Source organism: Bicyclus anynana, chromosome 19 (assembly GCF_947172395.1).
Source record: "Bicyclus anynana chromosome 19, ilBicAnyn1.1, whole genome shotgun sequence".
Taxonomy (NCBI): domain Eukaryota; kingdom Metazoa; phylum Arthropoda; class Insecta; order Lepidoptera; family Nymphalidae; genus Bicyclus; species Bicyclus anynana.
Genome location: NC_069101.1, coordinates 670,036 through 690,954, shown reverse-complemented (window position 1 = coordinate 690,954; position 20,919 = coordinate 670,036). Strand labels below are relative to the sequence as shown.

The 20,919-nt window shown below is 38.4% G+C and overlaps 2 protein-coding genes across 2 annotated transcripts; both read left to right on the top strand.

The window, feature by feature from the left end:
• On the top strand, positions 1-733 carry LOC112055396 (calexcitin-2-like). The gene has a single exon (XM_024095479.2). The coding sequence runs from the start codon at positions 182-184 to the stop codon at positions 731-733; it is 552 nt and encodes a 183-aa protein (XP_023951247.1). The 5' UTR covers positions 1-181.
• A 2,370-nt stretch (positions 734-3,103) lies between these two features.
• LOC112055394 (calexcitin-2-like) lies at positions 3,104-3,780 on the top strand. Its single transcript, XM_024095477.2, has one exon. The coding sequence runs from the start codon at positions 3,104-3,106 to the stop codon at positions 3,650-3,652; it is 549 nt and encodes a 182-aa protein (XP_023951245.1). The 3' UTR covers positions 3,653-3,780.
• Positions 3,781-20,919: the final 17,139 nt, after the last annotated feature.

Genomic DNA, 20,919 nt, shown 5'->3' with positions numbered 1-20,919 from the left:
ATAGCGAAAGTGATAATAAATGATGAGCGTCATAGACGTCCCGCGGTGCTTCACACACAAGATAAAACTGATATATAATTGCAGTTACCACTTCACTATAAAACAGATGCCCAGCTTTACTCCAGCACAGAGTGACTTCTCCAAGTGAAGTGTGTTAATCGATATCCTATAAATCTTCAAAATGGTGTCTGACTTCAGAAAGAAGAAGCTTTTGCACGTTTTCAACTCATTTTTCGACAGAAACGCGAGCGGTTCTATCGACAAAAGTGACTTTGATCTAGCGATCGAGAATATATCCAAATTGCGAGGCTGGAGCGCCGGGGATGCGAAATATAAGGAAGTGCAAACTGCTTTGTTGAAGATATGGGATGGTTTGCAGAGCCGCGCAGATGTTGACAGAGACGGTGAGGTGAGTGTGGATGAATGGATTTCGATGTGGGATGAGTATGCCAAGAATCCATCTGCCCCTCTCGAATGGCAAACCTTGTACTGCAAGTTCATATTCCAATTGGAGGATGCAAGTGGTGATGGAGCTATCGATGGTGAGGAATTCTCCTCTGTCTACGCCTCCTTTGGACTAAACAAGGATGACGCGTTAGCGGCTTTTAGAAACATGTCAAAAGGCAAGCCTAATGTATCCTGGAGCGAGTTCCAGGAATTGTGGAAGGAATACTTCACTACCGAAGATCCCAACGCCCCTGGAAACTTCATTTTCGGAAAGGCAAAGTTCTAGTGTGATTTAAAATCAGAATTTTTTCGTGATCTTATTTTGACATATGTATGGATTGAAATTTGGTTATAACTAATAACTATTTAATTAGTGTGATGTGTATAAATGAGTATTGTTACTTTTGGCATTTATTAATATTGATAAGCAAAAGATATTTTGTTATGTAAATTAAATGTACTTTATTAATAAAAGTTTTAACAAAGTATTATTTCGTTATTACATAATACGAGTAATTCTATTTAGATGTTAACGATTTAGAGGGTAAATTACTGTGATATATTTTTTATTATGAATATTTGCCATATTATCTTTTGGCATCATTCTCAAACATAATTGAAAAGTTGGAGTTGGTACGACAGCGGGCGGGGATCGAACCACTACCCCTCAGTGATGAGACCGGCACTTTAACCGAGGAGCTATTGAGGCTAGAATAAAATTAACCACTCTTATATACTCGTTATTGCACTAAACATTCTGATATCAAGTAGTAAGTCGGTTTAGTAAACAAAAATCAAATACAAACTGCATTTACGTCCCCGCTCCGCATATTTACAGATCGTCTTTATTTACCACGCTCGGTGCATTATCTCCCGCCACAGACCCCATAAAATGCAGACATTGCGACCGATTTTATAGAGTGGACGCCGTAAACGCATTAGGCCGATGCAATGGCGATAAAAAATTCTATAATCCAGGACAATTTGGCAAATGAGTGGCGTGTCCTCCCCTGCCCTCTCCACCCCCTCCCGCACCCTCCGCTATCGCCATTAGAACGCTCTTTTATCGCATTACTCTTCGTACACGGATGTAAGAAGATAGGGAATCTTGTTAAACCGGGAATGAGGAGGTAGTTGGCGTCGACTTTAATATGGATTTACTGGCGCAAACTTGGCCGATCCGTTGCCATTAAAATATGTAATTCCTCAAGGATTTAGTGTGCCATTAAGCTACTTAGAAGGTAAATGAAGCTGATTTTTTTATCTTACGAAAAAATTAATAGCTGTTTTTGTCTCGCTTAAACTCATAAAAGGGTTGATTATGTTGAGTTATTTAAGTATAGGGTAAAATGTATAGGATGCATACTTTGCTTTTATTTAATTAACAAAATTCACCGGAATATCTGATAGTTACAATATTTATAATTGTCACCTTAAGCCCACGTATAAGGTCCGCATAAGAGTAGAGTTGTGGAATGAAGCTCCAAGTTACCTCTTCCAATTAAATAAAAGCCTGATTGATCATATTACATTTAAAACTAGCGGATATACGGTCAAGCTTCACTCTGACTTATGTGCACTTCATCCCTACCCCTAACCTAAAAAAACCCTACTCTGCCCTACCCCTATCTTAAAAAAACCTTACCGTTAGGCTACGAACCTTGTCCTAATAAAAACGAATCGTAAAACCAAGAAAAAAATAGGCACAGTCGTTCAAAAGTTATGGGCGCGCATACATTTTGCAGATCCATTTTTATTTAGGTATATATAGATATGGGTCTTGTATGTAGGACTAAATACACTTGCAAATCTATATCACGCTAACACGCTTCACTTTCACGCTGCACTGTCCGTCCCGCCATATCTCGCTCGCCGACCCGTTGCTTACTTAAATAGGTACACCACAAGTAATCGGGCAGTAAGACAACAAGATTACTTGTTTTGTTTCACTCAAGCTAGACATCCCAGAGAACTCCACCGCTAAGAAGTCGATGTCGACGAAAGATATGAAACACTCTGCCTTAGTACAGCGCTAGCTTATGTAAAAATGTGAAGGAAGAAAAATTAAACTATGGCACAGTCTACAAATGCCTTATCCAAAAGCCCTGTGAATTCGGAGTTCCTTGTGGAGGGTGTGGCGGCGACCATGACAGATGCGCTCTATCTGTCAGCACGAGACGCAGCGTATGGGTGCTTACGGTTTCTATTACCACTGGGAAGAGCGCTTCCAATACTGATACAATCCTGATTCTTTGGGATTTGTCTTGGTTACTGAATAGTTCTTGAGATGCACATAACTGAAAAGTTGGAGTTACACTCCGAATCATCGAAGGCAGAGGTCATATCCACGTCTCACTACACTTATCTAAATTATAATATTTAACTAGCTATATACAACACAAATGAAAGAGAAATTTATCTAGAGAGAATTTTGCTAGTAGGATTTCGCTTTTGAACTATAAAACACAAAAACATATCTGTGTTTTTTAAAAGTTGGTTATAAGCACAATGCATGCAGCAACAGCGATAATCCGATTAAATTTATCACGATGCGGTTCCAGCAGATTACAAATTATCTCTAATCGCTGTCTTTTAATCGTCATATATAACACGGTAATCACAGTGACGCATTAGTTGCCGAATTACAACCGCAAGAATGGTGTCCGATTTCAAGAGAAAGAAACTTATGTTTCTATTCAAAATCTTCTTCGATTCCGACGGCAATGGGAGTATCACGAAGAAAGATTTCGAGCTGTCGATAGAGAGACTCGCGAAGGCGAAAGGATGGGAGCCTGGGGATGAGAAATACAAGATAGCTGAAAAGACCATGCTCGAAATTTGGGAGGGAATGCTTTACAAGGCCGACGTGAACAAGGACGGTGAGATTTCCGCTGACGAATGGGTAGCGTTATGGGAAGAGAGCAGCAAGGACTCTCCTTTCGACTGGCAAGCTTACTACGCCAAGTCGATCTTCCACCTCCAAGATTCGAGCAACGATGGGGCGATCGACAAAGAAGAGTTCGTATCCGTCCACGGGTCTTTCGGTCTCCCCAAAGATCAGACGAGCGAAGCTTTCGACAAACTAGCCTGCGGTAAGGACAAAGTATCCTGGGAAGACTTCCAACAGCGCTGGGAGGAGTTCTTCACCTCCGAGAACGCTGATGCTCCAGGAAACTACATCTTTGGCAACTTGACTTTCGAATGAGTACTGTAAATTGTGTGTGTTGATTATGAGTTATGAATGTTCTATTTATATTTGGTTATAATTTTGATTAAATATGTTTTTTTAATAATTCAGTTGGTTACATCAATTTGTCGCATTTCTTATCACTAATTGTCTTTTGATGAGTATTATCGTGGGGATTACTTTTATCATGTAAGAAAAAGAAATGATAAGTGCCTTCTTCTAGATAATTTCAATTGTTTGTTATCGTTAATAGTCCTTGCATTTCACTTTATAATAGCTAATATGTTACACTTTATATGCACATAGCTAATTGAAGTGGTTTAAATATTGTGATCTATTCTAAAAGCAATAATAACGTCGTCCAAAGAATCATAGATATGTCAATAAAAGTAAATCATTTTTGTATTATCCAACAGCCAAATTATTATACCTTACTATATCAAGTGCCGAGTGCAGAACCTAATTAGCATTCATCATTAGGTTAATTAATGTTTCGTTCACAGTCCCTATTGAGTTAGGACTCGGGAGATTCATTATGATTAGCTACTCTATTACTTGGGTTTTTTAAGTTACAATATTTGGACGTCTCTCGTGTTAATTATTCGTCTCTTAAAAATCGTAATTCTCATAAAACTCTGTTCTTTTTTTTAAAGAAAGAAAGAATAATATTTTTATTTGGTCAGTAAAAACTTTAAACTAAGCTAAGCTACAAAAAAATACTGACCAAATGAAGGTCTCTCGGCATAAAGCTGTAGCTACCTGCAGCGTTGATTTTCAGTTCAGTTCAAGACTTGAACGGGTATATATGGGTAGTAGGATATAAATGGGTAATGGGTATCCGTCTTCACAGGGTTACTTTTTGTTTTAAGATATAAGTTTAAGTTTCCAGGTGATTCGCACTTAACTTTTTATCCCTGCGTTTGAAACCAAAAGAAAAGAATTAGCTGTATGGAAAGCTCTTCTGACGGCGGCGTATTCAAATCAAAGTACCTACTGTATTTTTTTTTTGTTGTACGCTTTCTTAAGATTATTTATATTTGACTAATCTCTAAAAGTTTATTTTCTTGAATAACTAGAATATTCATTATTGTATATAATATAAAAAGTAGCTATCTGTACTACGCTACGGTATCAGTATTATACCGCATTGCCGTTTCGGAGTAAAAACATTTTACGAGACCAAGGCAAAAAGGTTGTTTGAATTGTTTCATTATAAAAATTGTAGGTCTCACCGTAATTGCTACCTGATTAAACTCTAAACAGTGTAAACGCAAGATGGCGGTACGGGCGACCCTTTTTTGAATACCTCCGTCCAATTTATTTGCGAGGCCCATAATTACCTTTGTTTTAGCGGGACAAATTTCGCCGTGAAAAGGTCGCGGCTCAAGACAGATCCTTGATAAGATAAAAACGGTCACTTTTAAATAAAGAATACTATAAAAAACATATATTGTGAAATTAGGAGCCAAATTCAATATGAAATTTCAACATAAACATACACATATATACATAATACTATTTCAATGGTTGAATTATTTAGACAGAGCAGATGGTTTCGAAGCTGAAGTGGCAAATGGCAAAAGCGAGTCGCGAAGCTGAAGTGGCAATGGGCAGGCTACATAGTTCGAAAAGCCGATGGACGTTAGGGTTCCAAGGTGCCAAGTTCCAAGGAATGGTGACCCGGCATTGGAAAGCGGGTTGCAGGGAGTCGCTGGACGCTGGCGGCTCGAGATCGTTGTGTTTGGGGGTCCATGCAACAAGCCTATGTCTAGCAGCAGTAGACGTCCATCGGCTGATAATGATGATGATGATGATGATGTGATAGTATAGGATATCCAATGCGAAGGCTTCGAGTAGAAACATCAACATCTCCTGAGGGTGCTTTGGTAAAGTACAGCCTGCTTCCACCTAATAGTTTTGGATAATTTGGAACTCAAAAAAAATAAAAAAATATTATGTTGACTTAACAATAGTGAGCCAATAGGCTAAGAGTAAGGCAACTTCTAGGTAAGCGCGCTCCAGCTTAGACCGCAAAATTGTTTTCCATCAGGCTTAATAATTGTAGTTAAAAGCGCAAGCCTTTATTGCATAAAAAAACAATATAAATTACAGTAAATATAAATACATTTTGAGTTATGCAGGCGTGTGTCGAAATGGCTCGTGTAAACAACAAAGAGTCAGCTTCTTCTTCTTGGGTTTGAATTTAGCTAGACGCGCTGCATGGCTCTTAATTCTGTGGAATACCTACTCACAGTATTAAAGTAGACATTTTTGTCGACGACGAGTGCTAATTATGCGACGAATTATCGTTTTGAACCGCGCACGGGACGTGAGCACGGCGCATGTTACAAGCTGGAGAGAGATTTACCTCTATTTACGAGTATTTTTAATAATAAATTTCTTTTGTTATTCTATGCGAAATATCGACACATTTAAGTGGCATTATAGATACAAAAAACCTACATTTTTAAACTACATCCTTGGTAAAGAAAATTTAAGAAAAGTCAGTTTGGGAGTGAACCGTAATTTAAATTTCGTTGCTGCTATTATTTTTTTATTATTTATTATTATTAAGTAACAAAATTGATATTTGCTGCAGGTGTGCGTATTGCATGCCAAAAAACGAACGATTTCAAGGAATAAGAAAAAGTCCAAAGCATCACGAGCAATTCGAGGGCACTAAACGTTGCTGCCGTAGGCAACTCAAATTACATTATCAAGTTGACAATGATGATGATTAGTGTTCTTAGAGATCCACTATTAGACCATGCCTTCTTCTTAGAATAAACCCGCCACGATACACCACCGCATTGTATGTGTCAAGCGATGCCTCACATACCCTTAGGTATTAACCGCTAGTCACTTATGACATACGCTTTATCTGACCCGGTGCAAGCTGAGGTGTTCCCGGTCACCGGAGTAGCTCCACGATATTTATAGCCGTGTTATTACGCGTAATCGTCGCCCGAGCCCCCACCTTTATTATAATGATCTTGCCTAAATTTATTACGGGGAATGACCCCAGTAATAGAGCTAATTTCTTTTGTTTGACTTGTGTAAGTAGACTGAGGGATGAGAGTGTTGACCTGCCTAGTGGCTATGTTTGTGACGCGATAAGAAGATCGTTATGACGTTTTTGTTATATTGTCGGAAACGGGTTGACATTAGAAGCGGATTTAAAGAACAAAACATACCTGAATGAAAGGCTATCGGGTCTAACGATTCCCACCAAGAATGTTATCAACAACCCTTGAGTGGCAGAAAATAACCTTGAGCGAAGTCCCGGACTAGTGACTGATGATGTAGGATGTAGAGTTAAGGATGTCCTTTAGAACTAGTTAACGCTCCCTACACTCTCCCCGCTCAGGTAAACCTAGCAAGATCCTAACAGAGCAGCCCTGGGCATCCGTTCTAATATAGAACGGAGCCATGACATATAGCCGAACACATTTTCTCCGACTACATTCTGCCAACAATATAATAATTATTAATTGTCAGTAGATCACGCAGAACCTAAAATCGAATAGATTTTACTACTTATAGGGTGTTCTAGAATGCTACAATTATAAAGTCTCTTCGTTTGCGTGAAATTCAGTTTTTTGACATATCAAATACAAATGCCAGGAGCCATGGATTTTCGGGATAAAAATATGACTATATATTACGTTATAACTTCTTCTGTTGACCAGCAAAAGCCCCACTAACAAAAAAATTATTCATACGTACATGACTATAAACTACTACACATACAGCTCTATGTAGTATTAAACAGTGAAGGTAAGGTCCATTATAAAGAGCTACAGAATCAGAAACGATCTGTGAAAGCAAACGCCGAAGTACTAAGTATTTGGTTTAATCTCCTAATTGCCTCACTTTTACCGGCCGCCTAACGTACCGCCAGACTAAACTCCTCGTATTCATAGTCACATCTTCACGTAGGGTTAGCTGTATTTTAAATACGAATAATCATCTATGTGTAATAATGATGCAAGTTTACTCAGTGCATAGTTTGTACAATCGCAAGAATGAAAAATCACTACTATTTGAAGAAAGGACTTGGGATTTAAATCGTACTCAGAAATAATATACTTCGGGATGTTATAAATGCTTTACATTTTTTCTGTCATGAAATGAAGAAGAGAATTTGATAATGAAGTGTGTTTTAGTGATTTTATTACTAATTTTGTATTTGCTCTGTATGTAATGAGATCTTAGCATCTTCACCGCATAATTGGGATAGCGCAAAAGTTCTGTCAGAGTTGAAATTCAGGCCATCTCTGATTTATTACTCTACATAAATGAACAACGCGTGTCTGTTGTGTTGACGTTCCTTACGTTTCTCGTTAGTACTGCACTACTACATCCAGAGGCAAATTGTCTACTAGGATTAGAGGGCCTATACTTATCTGTATATGTTTCTTCTGTTCATATCTGTTGAGCATCCTGTGACGGCTATTTTTTTAATTATTTTTCAAAATCACGTTACTTTAGGTAAACTATGAATAGATCACACGGACAGATGCCTTTAGCCGGTGCCAGTGTTTGCAGCGGCGCACGGCGGAGCGACGAACCAAAAAAACACTTCGCCGAATGGACTTTAAGCGCTCACTCTGTGCTGATAACGATTTTGTGGAACCTGTTTTGATGAAAACTTTTTACTACGGGAAACCTTGAAAGGACTTTTACAAATCCGCCCTACAGAGTTTTCATGCATTTCGAATGAATGTAGTATTCGAGCTAATTTTATAGCAGTGAGTCTGAGGTGTGGTTACGTTTTGATGATTGGATGTTTAGAGGTTTGGTAGGTACCTAATTTTGACAGAAAAAAGTTTTAGCTTTAGCTTTACTGGAGCAAGTCTCGTTAGACTTGCTCCAGTAAAGCTAAAACGTGAAAGATTCTCAATTTCTTACTCGGACCGAAACCGAAATTATTTATCAAATTAATGTGGACGATCCTTTTTCTGAATTTTTTAACGCCTTTAGAAAAAAGGAAGAAGTTCTTGAAGTTTGAACTTGAAGTTGACGCGTATATTTTTTTTCTGTAAGTTTTAATACCTCATAACTTCGTGATTTCCTAAACAATTTTTAAAAAAATCAAATAAATGAAAAATAAAGTACACAAAAATAAACTAAAATGCGAAAAATAATATCGTATGTAGTGCCAACATAGTATGCATTAACTCAGGCCACTTAAATCATGAATTTTTTTAGGATTTTCAGACAGTTCTTTCTCGTGGTTCTTTCAGAAACGGCTACTAGTAGATATAAGATATTTATAGAAGTATTGATAAAATAGTTAATGACATACATCACATTGATGAGGCAAATGATCTCGTTAGTTCCGTTTCCCAGATACCGGAAGCTATGAGAAGAGCTCCATTTAAATAATTTGATTGTCATCAATCTCGCGCATTGTTCACGCACAATGCCGATAGTCGGCATTCCGGCTCCTGATCTCCGCTAAATCTAGTCTCAGAGTGTCGCACACTACAGACTTTTAGTCGCATTCATCATCAGCGTCTCAGCCGATCGATAATAATTGATCGAGTTTCGTAATCCTATCAAAAAGCCCACCCGAGGCCATTTTAACCGCCATTTGGCTGCCAATTTGTTATGCTAGGGCTATACAATAAAAAGGATACGATTGCCAGTGAATTAATCAGAGACACCTGAGACTTTGTTACTTCTGCGAATTTCCTCATTCTGAATTGATCACTTCAAACTGAAGTAAATGGTAATGGACTGGGCATATAGTTCGAAACGTCGAAGGACGTTGACGTTGATTGCGACTCCACACTGTACAGTGCAGTGTTGGTCAATCCTTCTACAAGGTGGATCGATGGCATCAAGCGATATACAGAGAGCTGCTAGTTGTTGCAGGCGACTCAAAACCATGTTGTTTGTCAGTTCTTACAAGATGCACATGTCCAGTTGTGGATATCCATTGACTAAAAATTATGATAATGACCTGAGGCATAACTTGTCTTGGTTTCATCTATTTCAGGCGATGATTTTCCACAGTACACTAAAAGCCAATCAAGTTAAATCTCCGCCACTTCCGATAAGACAATCGTGCAACAAAAAGTCTCACGTGTGCAAGCACTTAAGCACATATTCGCAGCGCGTAATTGCTGAAGGTTTCCTTTGATAGCGCCGCCTCAGATCAAAGTACGAGTCTGATTACGAGCTACTGGCTCGGTGATGCAGGGACTCCTCACATTGACAGGGTAGGTCATGTCCAGCTTTTGTCAATTACAACTAATTATATAAAAGACCATAAAACTTGACTCAGATAAACACAGTATATATGAATGTAGAGCTTAGGTCATGTTTAATTATGTCAAGATCTACCAGAATATATTATTGTATATTTGTCAAGATCTATCAGTTTGTGTTAATGATGACATGTTCTTCATGTTATGGGAATGTAATATCTACGACTTCCCAACTTAAAGAATATCGCGAAAATAAAGCAAAGGCTTAGTATTTCTTTCAAATCCCGCCCCAGGACTAGAACACCTGATGATAGGTAGGCAGCATACTCGTTGGTCAACAACCACTGGAACTACTAGTCTGTTTATAAATTGCGTGTGTACCGTCAAGGTCTTGGTTTCTCATACACTAGAACTGGACCAGTAGTTGTTAATTTGGTATCTGTCAAAAAATTAAAATAACTGCACTTGTTTAATATTTAAATGGTTTTCTGTAGAATATATTAATGCTGTAATAAATTTTTGTATCACTTTATCACCTTGGAGGTTTTTATTTATTGGAAAAAATACAATAAGAAACTTGAGCAAACATCATAATAAGAGCAAATTATGCACACACGTGGAATTGTGACAAGAATAGTAACATTTCTGCGATGAACAGCCAGGTTGATCCTTTTCGTATGAGCCAACCCTTCTGTCATCAGTCAAGGCAACTTAGCCATGATGAAATAATTCTATCACTTATAAAAAATATTAGGTATGTAAATACACTAATGCCAAAGAGTTTCGGTTGCTTTATCCACATAAAGACACCGAACTAATGAATAACCTAGTTAAGCTCGCGCCGGTCTATGTGAGTGGTGCTCGCCGCGATCTGCTGACGCGACGCGATGCGCTGCTAGTCAAAGCGATAACCATCGCTCGAGAGGTAATCTGCTCACTAATTCATGTCTTGCAATTAATTAAGGCTAATTAGAGGATACTGCCTCCATGATCCTGCTCGTAAAGCCTTGGATTCGAATCCTGGCCAAACCTCCCTCTTTTTAGGAAAGATGATATGGCGCTTAGACCTTAGGGTGACAAAGTTAAATTAACGACAGAGCTAGATATTAAAGATATCAAAAAACCAAGGCCAACGCAAAAACGTGCTCTCCAAGGTAAGGGATTGTAATACTACCAATTTCCCAACTTCAGGTTAAGAGTAATATACCTAATCAAAATATCTTAGAAGAAATAAAAGAACAGTAAGTATTCCATGACCCCACCAGATCAACTAATGATCCGAAGCCACGTAGGCTAACCACGGAACAACGGGGCAGTAGAGTTGATTAACCTTTCGGAACACCAGTCCTTTATAAAAGTGAGCTCCCACTAAGTTAATCCTTTTAAATAGAAAGCCTCCTATGGAGGCTGCCCGTCGACGTACCTATATGGCCTGCGTAGTGCCAGCCGTCGTGAGCAGGCGGCGCGAGTGGCCGACGCGGATATTGAATACGACCGCCCTGTTGGAGTTTAGTGAGATAATGCGGCTTTGAGGCACAGGCGACAGCGGGGCAGATAGCGGGTCAGATTATCGGGGATATAGTAATACAATTGCGGTTACCTTTTAGATGCAAAAATGCACTGAATACCCTAAATACAGATTGTATTTGAGAAGGAGTTTACAGTGTACAATTTGTACGTATAATGCTTACCCTAGTAAAACAACTACCACGCCACTATAAATTAGTAAGTATATTCATGAAAAATTCCGTGTTTCAGATATCCCACAGAGCTTAGGATTTCTTTCGGGATAAACAATAAATGCCAATGTATTGTTACAAAGTCTCAATAATCGCTGTACCAAAATTCATCTAATATCATTATTATATCGAAGAAAATATTAAATTTGAACTATGTAAATATCAATATAGTAGGCTAGCTTTCGCTTGGCTATAATCACTAAATTTAAACGAAGACACAGTTTATTGTGAAACACTCTTGTCTAGAAAGCGTAATTTAATGACCTACTACAATATTTACTACATTATCAAGGTGTTTAGTCGATCTATTATTTTGTATTATTTGTATGTGTGAAGATGAATCACATTCTCTCCAAGCATCTTTGTAATTCGCTTCCGCTTACAACTTGCGCCTGTGGCATCAAAGAGCGATTATTTATTGAATTTGCCCAACATTGACGCGGCGAATATTCGCTTTGATGCGACGCCGGGGCGGGGACGGAAAGGATTATCTTATTTTTTCTGTTCGGTATTCACTTTTCATAAAAGCGAGGATCTGATGGTATTTGGAGTACTTCCAGCCTTATCTACTTTTGAATTAACGAATAATTGCAAAATGTTATGTATGTTTGAGATTCATCTTGTAAATCGCATGTGAGTAGTCCACTACAGGGCCAGACATAACTTTTTATAGGAGAGGGAATTTATATGGAGCTTAGACCCACCATGTTGTTCCGATGCAGGTTGGCGGGTTTACAGTAATGATATTGTGTGATTCTGTTTCAAATGTTCAACCACGTGTCTCGGAACCGTCTCAACACAACGGCAACGTTTAACATTCGTATTGCTACTCAAAAGTGCTTGGATATTTTTATTTTCGTAGCATATATTCGTAGTTTAGTAGTCATTATCATCATTGATAGCCCATGTTCGGCTCACGGGTGAGCACGAGTCCCCTCTCAAAACTAGAGGGGTTAGGCTTATAGTCCACCAACTTTCGTTTGTTAAAACTATTCAATAGCAAACAACTATAGCGTTTTTAATGTTCTAAAAACCACCGAGCTGGCGACCACTTGTCACTGAATAAAAAAACCATGAAATCGTCCAGAATACCGAAAACGGTGTATCGTAAATAACGCGTATGAATACGCGATGGGGTGTAGGTGTGAGGCGTGAAAGTAATGGTGGCTGTCAGGGCCACGCGCGGTACATCTCGCGGGACGGTCTGTCTGTCACACTCACATAAACTGACCGCACAATGACGTCATAATGTCCTGACGTCATAAACGGTGGCTTTGTTTTATAAGCAGTGTCACTGTTTTTAGGGTTCCGTGAACAAGGAACTCTTATAGTTTCGCAATGTCCGTCTGTTCGTGAATTAGTGCAAAGACTATTACTACTAGAAAGCTGTAATTTACCATGAGTACGAATATTAAGAAACCGTGATAGCCCAGTGGATATGACCTTTGCCTCCGATTCCGGAGGGTGTGGGTTCGAATCCGGTCCGGGGCATGCACCTCCAAGTTTTCAGTTTATGAAATTAAATATCACGTGTCTTAATCGGTAAAGGAAAACATCGTGAGGAAACCTGCAAACCAGAGAATTATCTTAATCCTCTGCGTGTATGAAGTCTACCAATCCGCATTGGGCCAGCGTGGTGGACTATTGGCTGAACCCCTCTCATTCTGAGAGGACACTCGAGCCCAGCAGTGAGCCGAATATGGGTTGATGACGACGACGAATATAAAGAATGTCGAAAAAGTCGTAAAATACAATCTTGAAAAATCTTTTTAAGGGTACCTCCATGGGGTTCCTTCCCTACATGTAAAGTGAGGATATATTTCGTAAAGTGTGCTCAGGAACTTTTCAATCTAATTTCACCTTCACCCTTTTACCATAGAACTACCAGACATAGCAATACATTGTACATACTAGTACCTTACGTAGTTGATATCGTGAACGAGTATAAGACGTTTTGGGTCCTCGTTTCTGATTCGCAAATATATCTAATATTTAAAATTCTCGTGTCGCAGTTTTCGTTGATACTCCACTGAAACGGCTTGACCGATTTTGATGAAATTTTTTGTGCTTATATATATAGTGCCCCTAGTTCTAACTGTAGTTTTCCTTTATGCTTAGGTAGAAAGTAGGTAACTACAATGTGGGTATCTTCACGCAATCTTCATATCAAAATTAAATTGAGTGCGATACTCAATTTAATTTTGATATGAAGAAGTCTTTACTCTTAAACTTGGTAGAGAAGTAGTATTTTCGGTGGGAATGCAATAATATATCGTGTAGTTGATCTGATAATGGGGTCGTATACTTTATCACAGAAGCTCATAAACTATATGTACCTACCTACAAATAAATTGTGAATACGATAATCTAAGTAGGTATATAAAATATTTATTTTCTTAAATTCCTTAGCATTTTAAAACCAGCAAACAATCACCATCAGAAAAAAACGTTATAAGTATTAAAGAAAAACATTGGTAACTCGATACCTAAGTCGGCCAAATGAAGCCGATCGGATCGCACGTAACGCAAAGACAGACAGACAGGCGTCGTTTGTATATTAGTGAGATTGACACGCGACTGACAGCTGGAGCTGCACGTCGAGGGTACGTTCTAATATTCATGGCCATTATGAATAGGGGCCATTAGAACAGCGTTTTAGCACTGTAATATCTCACTAGTACCCGCGACTACGTCCGTGTGGAAAGTTTTGACCATTCTAACTACCAAGAAGAGACTTTTATATAAGGTAAAGGAAACCCAAAGAGCCGTGATAGCCTAGTGGATATGACCCCAGCCTTCGATTTGGAGGGCGTAGGATTGAATCCTGTACGGGGCATGCACCCTTAACTTTTCAGAACTTTTTAAGAAATTAAATATCAAGTGTCTGAAATGGTAAAGGAAAAACATCGTAAGTACCTGAACACTACTAGAAGTTGTCTACTGATTTCGTTTTGAAGATATTCAAGTTTTAGGTAACCAACCGACGCCCAGTGGTTATTCACTCATATAGTTCCCGATCTCATGTGAAGATGAGGATAAAATATAGCACAATAAACTCACGAATGGTAAAAGATTATGAATGGTAAATTGAGGATCGGTTCAGTAGATTCAGCGATTAACCCCTTTAATTCTACAAACTTTACATCTTTATAATATTAGTATTGATGACCACGCAAATACTATTGAATTGCCATTGCCACCTTCAAACCATACAAAGTACCTACCACATTGCTTTACCATTAAAGATGTGCAAGTAGACCAAGCCTGATCGTGAAGAATCTAATATACGGCTAATATATTTTGACGGCCTCCGTGGCGCAGTGGTATGCGCGGTGGATTTACAAGACGGAGCTCCTGGGTTCGATCCCCGGCTGGGCAAATTGAGATTTTCTTAATTTATCCAGGTCTGGCTACCACCCTACCGGCAAAGACGTACCGCCAAGCGATTTAGCGTTCCGGTACGATGCCGTGTAGAAAACGAAAGGGGTGTGGATTTTCATCCTCCTCCTTGACAAGTTAGCTCGCTTCCATCTTAGACTGCATCATCACTTACCGTCAGGTGAGATTGTAGTCAAGGGCTAACTTGTAAAGAATAAAAAAAAAAAAGAAAATAGTTCTAATAGTACCTAGGTATATATCCAAGATATGACAAACATTTCCATATAATATAGTAGTAATATCTAAAGACAAGTTTTATGTATTTGTAAAATGTTACAATAAGAAAAGCTACGTTTAAACAAAAGAAACACCTAATAAAAATAAAAATAAAGTAGTGTCATTATTTCCGCCCGTTTCCTGACCGAAAATATATTCGCGGGTAACATGGGGCGCCGGTAACACCCTGTATACCTGAATTTAAAATGTACGGAATGAGCGCCGAACAATTTACAAAGGGAAAATTTAAAACTATTCGCGAAAACTAGATTGTTGTGTTTGAAAATTGTTTTCTACACTAATTTTAAAGAATTTTGTATACCTTTTTAACGTCATTAAAGATAATAGTAAAAAAGTCTTTGAAAGAAAGAAAGAAAGAAAGAAAAAACATTTATTTAAAAAATTGTGCCATACACCACAATGCCTAAGTAAGCACTATTGTTGTGTCTGATGCTTCAACCACCTGATCAATTGAAAATCAAAACTAAAGTAGTTGAAGCATCAAAAACCACTTCGTTATGTTTGGCACAACCTTGAAAAAAGGTAACAGCTCAGCATTGTGCCGCATAAACCAAGCAAAGTACTTGGCCAAGCGGCGCTGATTTTCAGCTGCTACCTCGATCCAGATCCAGGATCTTTCTAAAAGTATGTAGGATAGGATTTTTATATGTAAATTAATTGTTTGTTTGTTTGAACGCATTCAATCATAGGAACTAGTGGTGAGAAATGAAAAAATGGTTTTTATATTGGATAGTCCATTTATCGATTCAAGGCAATACTATGGTATAAAATTAAAAATATGGCAATAACAGAAAATATTATTCCTTTCGTTTGGCTTTCGTTGTGTGTGCTGCGTGAACGGTTAAAGTTACTCAAAATTCTTGTGTGACATAATTGATCCGCTTTAAAAGTTTTAATAGAAAGTTGCAAACGAAAATGACGTTTGCTAAAATATACTTAATACTATAAAGAGGTAAAGTTTGTGGTGTTGTAGGGGGTAATCCTGAACCGTTTTTGAAAAATTCTTTTACCACTAGAAAGCGATGTTATTTGTGATTATCATAGGCTATATTTTATCCCCGTATTCTCACGGGAACGGGAACTACACGGGTTATACCGTGGGGCGTCGCCTAGTTTATTATAAAACGTTTAATTACCAGTATCAACTTATGATTAGGAAGTTGGTGGTGTTACACCTCCATGCGGCAGAGCACCTTGAGCACTCCAGAATTAGCATTCATTTTCGTTATCAACCCATATTCGGCTCACTGCTGAGCTCGAGTCTCCTCTCAAAATGAGAGGGGTTAGGCCTATCGTCCACCACACTGGCCCAATGCGGGTTGGCAGACTTCACACACGCAGAGAATTAAGAAAATTATCTGGTATGCAGGTTTCCTCACGATGTTTTCCTTCACCGTTTGAGACACGTGATATTCAATTTATTAAAATGCACACAACTGAAAAGTTGGAGGTGCATGCCCCGGACCGGATTGGAACCCACACCCTCCGGAATCGGAGGCAGAGGTCATATCCACTGGGCTATCACGGCTATTGCATTTATTTAATAGCCAGAATTATTACATTCCATTATATATTACAGAAAGGAATTCAAAGTAACAACTATAGCTACGTAATACAATGCCAACGTGTCTTGGCACTTCGCTCGTTGCCCTCAAGGGCATTGCGCAGCATTAAGGAAACGGAAACAAAAAGTTCGCCACACCTGAATTTAAAATGCACCGGAACAAACGGCGGACCGCCGGGAGAACTTACAGCCATTTCCCTAAACTAGAACTGGAGCTTTTCTACAATATACGGGTAATGTTGTGAAATATAAAAAAAGTCCATGTATTTGTTACAAAATAAGTAATAAATATAGACTTTTTAGATTATGTAATTGTTAGAATTTGCTTTTTACAGTAATAATTGACGGACGAAGCATATTCACCTGATGGTAAGTGTAAAACCACCTTGTTAACAGACGAACAATTCATCGGCTATGCAAGAAACACGTCTTACAAAGTACCGCCCTGTGCCCATCTACCTATACGGCAATGGTATTAAGCATAATATGCCTGTAAACTACACCGGTACCTTACCAATCATGCCTTCCAGACCGGAACACAACAATCTATTTGACGGCAGAAATAAACATGGTAGTAGTGATTTACAGACAAGCTCTGTCACAGAAAGTACTACCGCCTGTCTAAGCCATAAGCGTTTAGCTTTATCTTTTTCTGCATTCCAGTTAATTCAAATTTCCCAAGAAGTTTCTCAGACGAGCTTTGCCATAAAAAGCTTTCGCAAAGGTGTCACATTTCTGTTCGTCATTTAACCATGGGCCAGGATTTTACAGTCAGGCTAATTTGTCATGAACACAATAAAAAAGACTCAACCAGTGACCGGTGGATGCGGCATTGTCCATCTATCACGGTACTTTTTGCCGGCGGCGCGCTCAACCTCTGATCATTTCGCCTGTCGTGTGACAATGCACGATTGCCCGCACTCGGCGGTGCTACGAAACTCTCATGATATTTGGATGCGGTGACTGAAAGACTTTTAATAAAGGAATTATGTGCTTTTGTAAACTTAAATTATGAGTATATTATAGTGGATAATGAAACAGTCACTAAAAGTTTTTACAAGCAGATTAGGTATTGCTTCGAGCATTCATTGATTTTTTTTTAATAAACAGTGGTGTCGCTAAAATCAATGTATAAAGCAAATTAATGCGTTATTTGACAACAATCTTGTCTTGTCTTGTTAATCAAATATTACTATTATTACACCCCTCTGTTTCTAGCCTCCCCCTTACACCCCATAAGGCTAGTAACAGTCAGTCTCCCCAATTGTGAACCTCACCTGCTCGTAATTCACCGTGCAGATCGAATGTTTAGGCCGGCAGCGACACCCACGCGAGAAATCTAGCACTGCGCTGACCAACCCGCGTGCCTAGTCTGGTCTTTACTGGGCAAATCTTTGCAAAGGACCTTAAAAATAGAACACAGTATTCCTAGTCTCCGGCAGCTCCAATATTTTTGGCTCTGACAGCGGTTTTGATCATCCCCCACCAGGTGGACTGTCGACATCAAGCGAGTCGCAGGAATTCGCTGCATGCAGGCGGCTCAGGATCATGATGTTTGGATCAACTACTAAAGGCCTATTGTCTTGCAGTGAACGTCCAACGGCTGATACGATGGTGATGATATTATGCAACAATCATAATTTCAAAAACAACTGCAATATTTGTTTGGAACAACAATAGTTTTTTATAACTGCCATATCCATAGTTATATGGTTGCATGCAACAATGCAGTGGTTAGATGTAATCGAGTGAGCCGTTTGTCCGTGACGCGATTCCGTACTTAAATGCAACTTGAGTTTTGAGCAGCAACTAGCAACTTGCAACTTGTAACTTAAATCTAGTTACAACGCTGTTACTTTTTGAATACCCTGTTACATTTTGGTTTAATTCTATTAGAGAGTTAAACCAAATGTTACAGATTCTAATGAATTATTTTAGAGAGAGGTCTTGCATCTAGCTATGGTAATGATATTCACGGGTGGTGACATGAACTTTTTGACCTACTCCCATTTTTTTAGTGTAGCTTTCGAACTTCCGTTTCTTTTTAACCAAGTTCTCCATTGACTGCAATTCTGAAGAGTATCTGGTGGTAGATATCAGCCATGGTCACCACCCGTGGTTACCACTCTACCAGAAAAGACGTATACTGGTAAGCCTTCTCAAACCTTTTCCAAGTCCCGCTTCCATTTTAGGCTGCTTAACCATGTTAGGTAAGATTTGGCATTGACTAAAAAAATCGTGTTTGCTACATTACGCCGAGTGCAGTATCCCTGTACGTTTCGATAATTTTAAAATGGAACATTTTATTAGCGCTTTTTCACATGAGCACTGTAACAAAGAGGAAAGGGATCTCCAAAATAACAAAAAGCCTGTCACAACAATACTTTATCCGCCGTCATGATCCAGCAAGATTTATAGCATTTGTGACAGCTGGGAATGGACCCGGCGACAAGCTAAACAATATGTCAAAAGGTGCTGCCAGTGCTGCCACCTACGGGGTTTTATTTAACTTGTCCAGTTATGTGGGGGTCAAATGTTAGAAGGCAAAATAATGGATTCGAATTAAAAGCAACCTTCACCCATCTGTTTATGTTTATTTGATGAAAAGTGTAATATCAAGTATGTTAAATAATATAATATGGCGAGTAAGTAGGTTGCTTAAAAATATTACAATCACAATCATAGTTTAACACCAACTTTCCAACTTCGGAGAGAATAATAAATATTTAATTTTATTTTAATATTTTATTCGTTAATGGAATAATGATATCAGTTTTAGACTATTTTGATTTCAGTTTCCTTGAAGGTTGCATAATCAATATACCCATAGGCAAGTACCAGCATTATACGATGCATGATTTTTATAAAAGACACTCAATGCAAAAATAATTGACAATTGTGAAATGTGATTTTGATTTATTATAAAAGGATTTTTCGTAATTTTTTTTTCTGTAAAGTTGTAAACCCAAAATGGTCGGTGTCCTTTTTTAGTCCGACCAAGGACTCGACTCCCGGACCTCATGATCCGTAGGTATGTACAGACTGACTACTGGACCAAAGACTCATTCGATATACATAGATCTATAGTTCTACAGGGCAGTCCGTTCAGACCGCGGTCCGATAAAACCAACCACTAATTGAATACCGACGATTAATAGCTTCAATTGTGGCCTTATTAGCGGTTTACCTGATCATTCAAATGACAACTCTAATGTTATACAATTAAGAGTGGTTTTAGAGTAATTTTTATGCAATTCTGCATTCATTTTTAAACCGTACTCGGAATTGGTTGTTAATATTAGCGATGTGACAGTTGATTTGTGTTTTTTTAACTGATTTATTTCCAAAAAGGAAGTCAGTTTTTTACATTATTTACAGATTTTGTTTAAACCTAATTTACAGACTAAGAATATATTTTTTAAATTGAATTGGAATTATCGTGAATGAGATCATAATAGTACATGTATATTTGTAAATACTTGGACCTTGCTCTCGAGATTACCGCCATGTGGAATGTTGAGTCAACTATTATTGTTCCGATAGTTGTTTCAGTCAATGGTCTTATAGCGAAAAGCTTCGACCAACACCTTAAAAAGCTTTCGCTTAACTGTTGGATCAAGAGTCCGATACAGAAGGCAGTGATTCTCAAGACGGCGCGTATTGTGAGGAGGTTCCTCACTCTGGAGTCCTGACCACTGGTTGCTTGGGCACTTAAATGTCCCGCAGCGGGAGGGTGGATTTTTTTTTATAAATTTTTAATAGTGTTATGTATTTTATTCTTATATTGACATTGTTAAAAATTAAAAAAAAAAAAGATCTAATAAATAAATGAGAGTCACTTGTCATGTATTTTATTAAATGTACTTTCAGAAGGTTTGTTTGGCTTTGAAGTTGAAAGCACAAATGATTTGTGTGTGCAACTAAAGCACAGCCGAAAGCAGAAGATGTAGTTTATTTACTGAGAGTGAAATAGGCGTGTGACATCGAAAACCGTTTATTAGAAAATGTGCAACCACTCATTGGCTGTCTCAGTTTTGCAAAACAGTGCGCCGGTCAAATGCTTACCTGTACACCTTATTTAAAGGCACACCG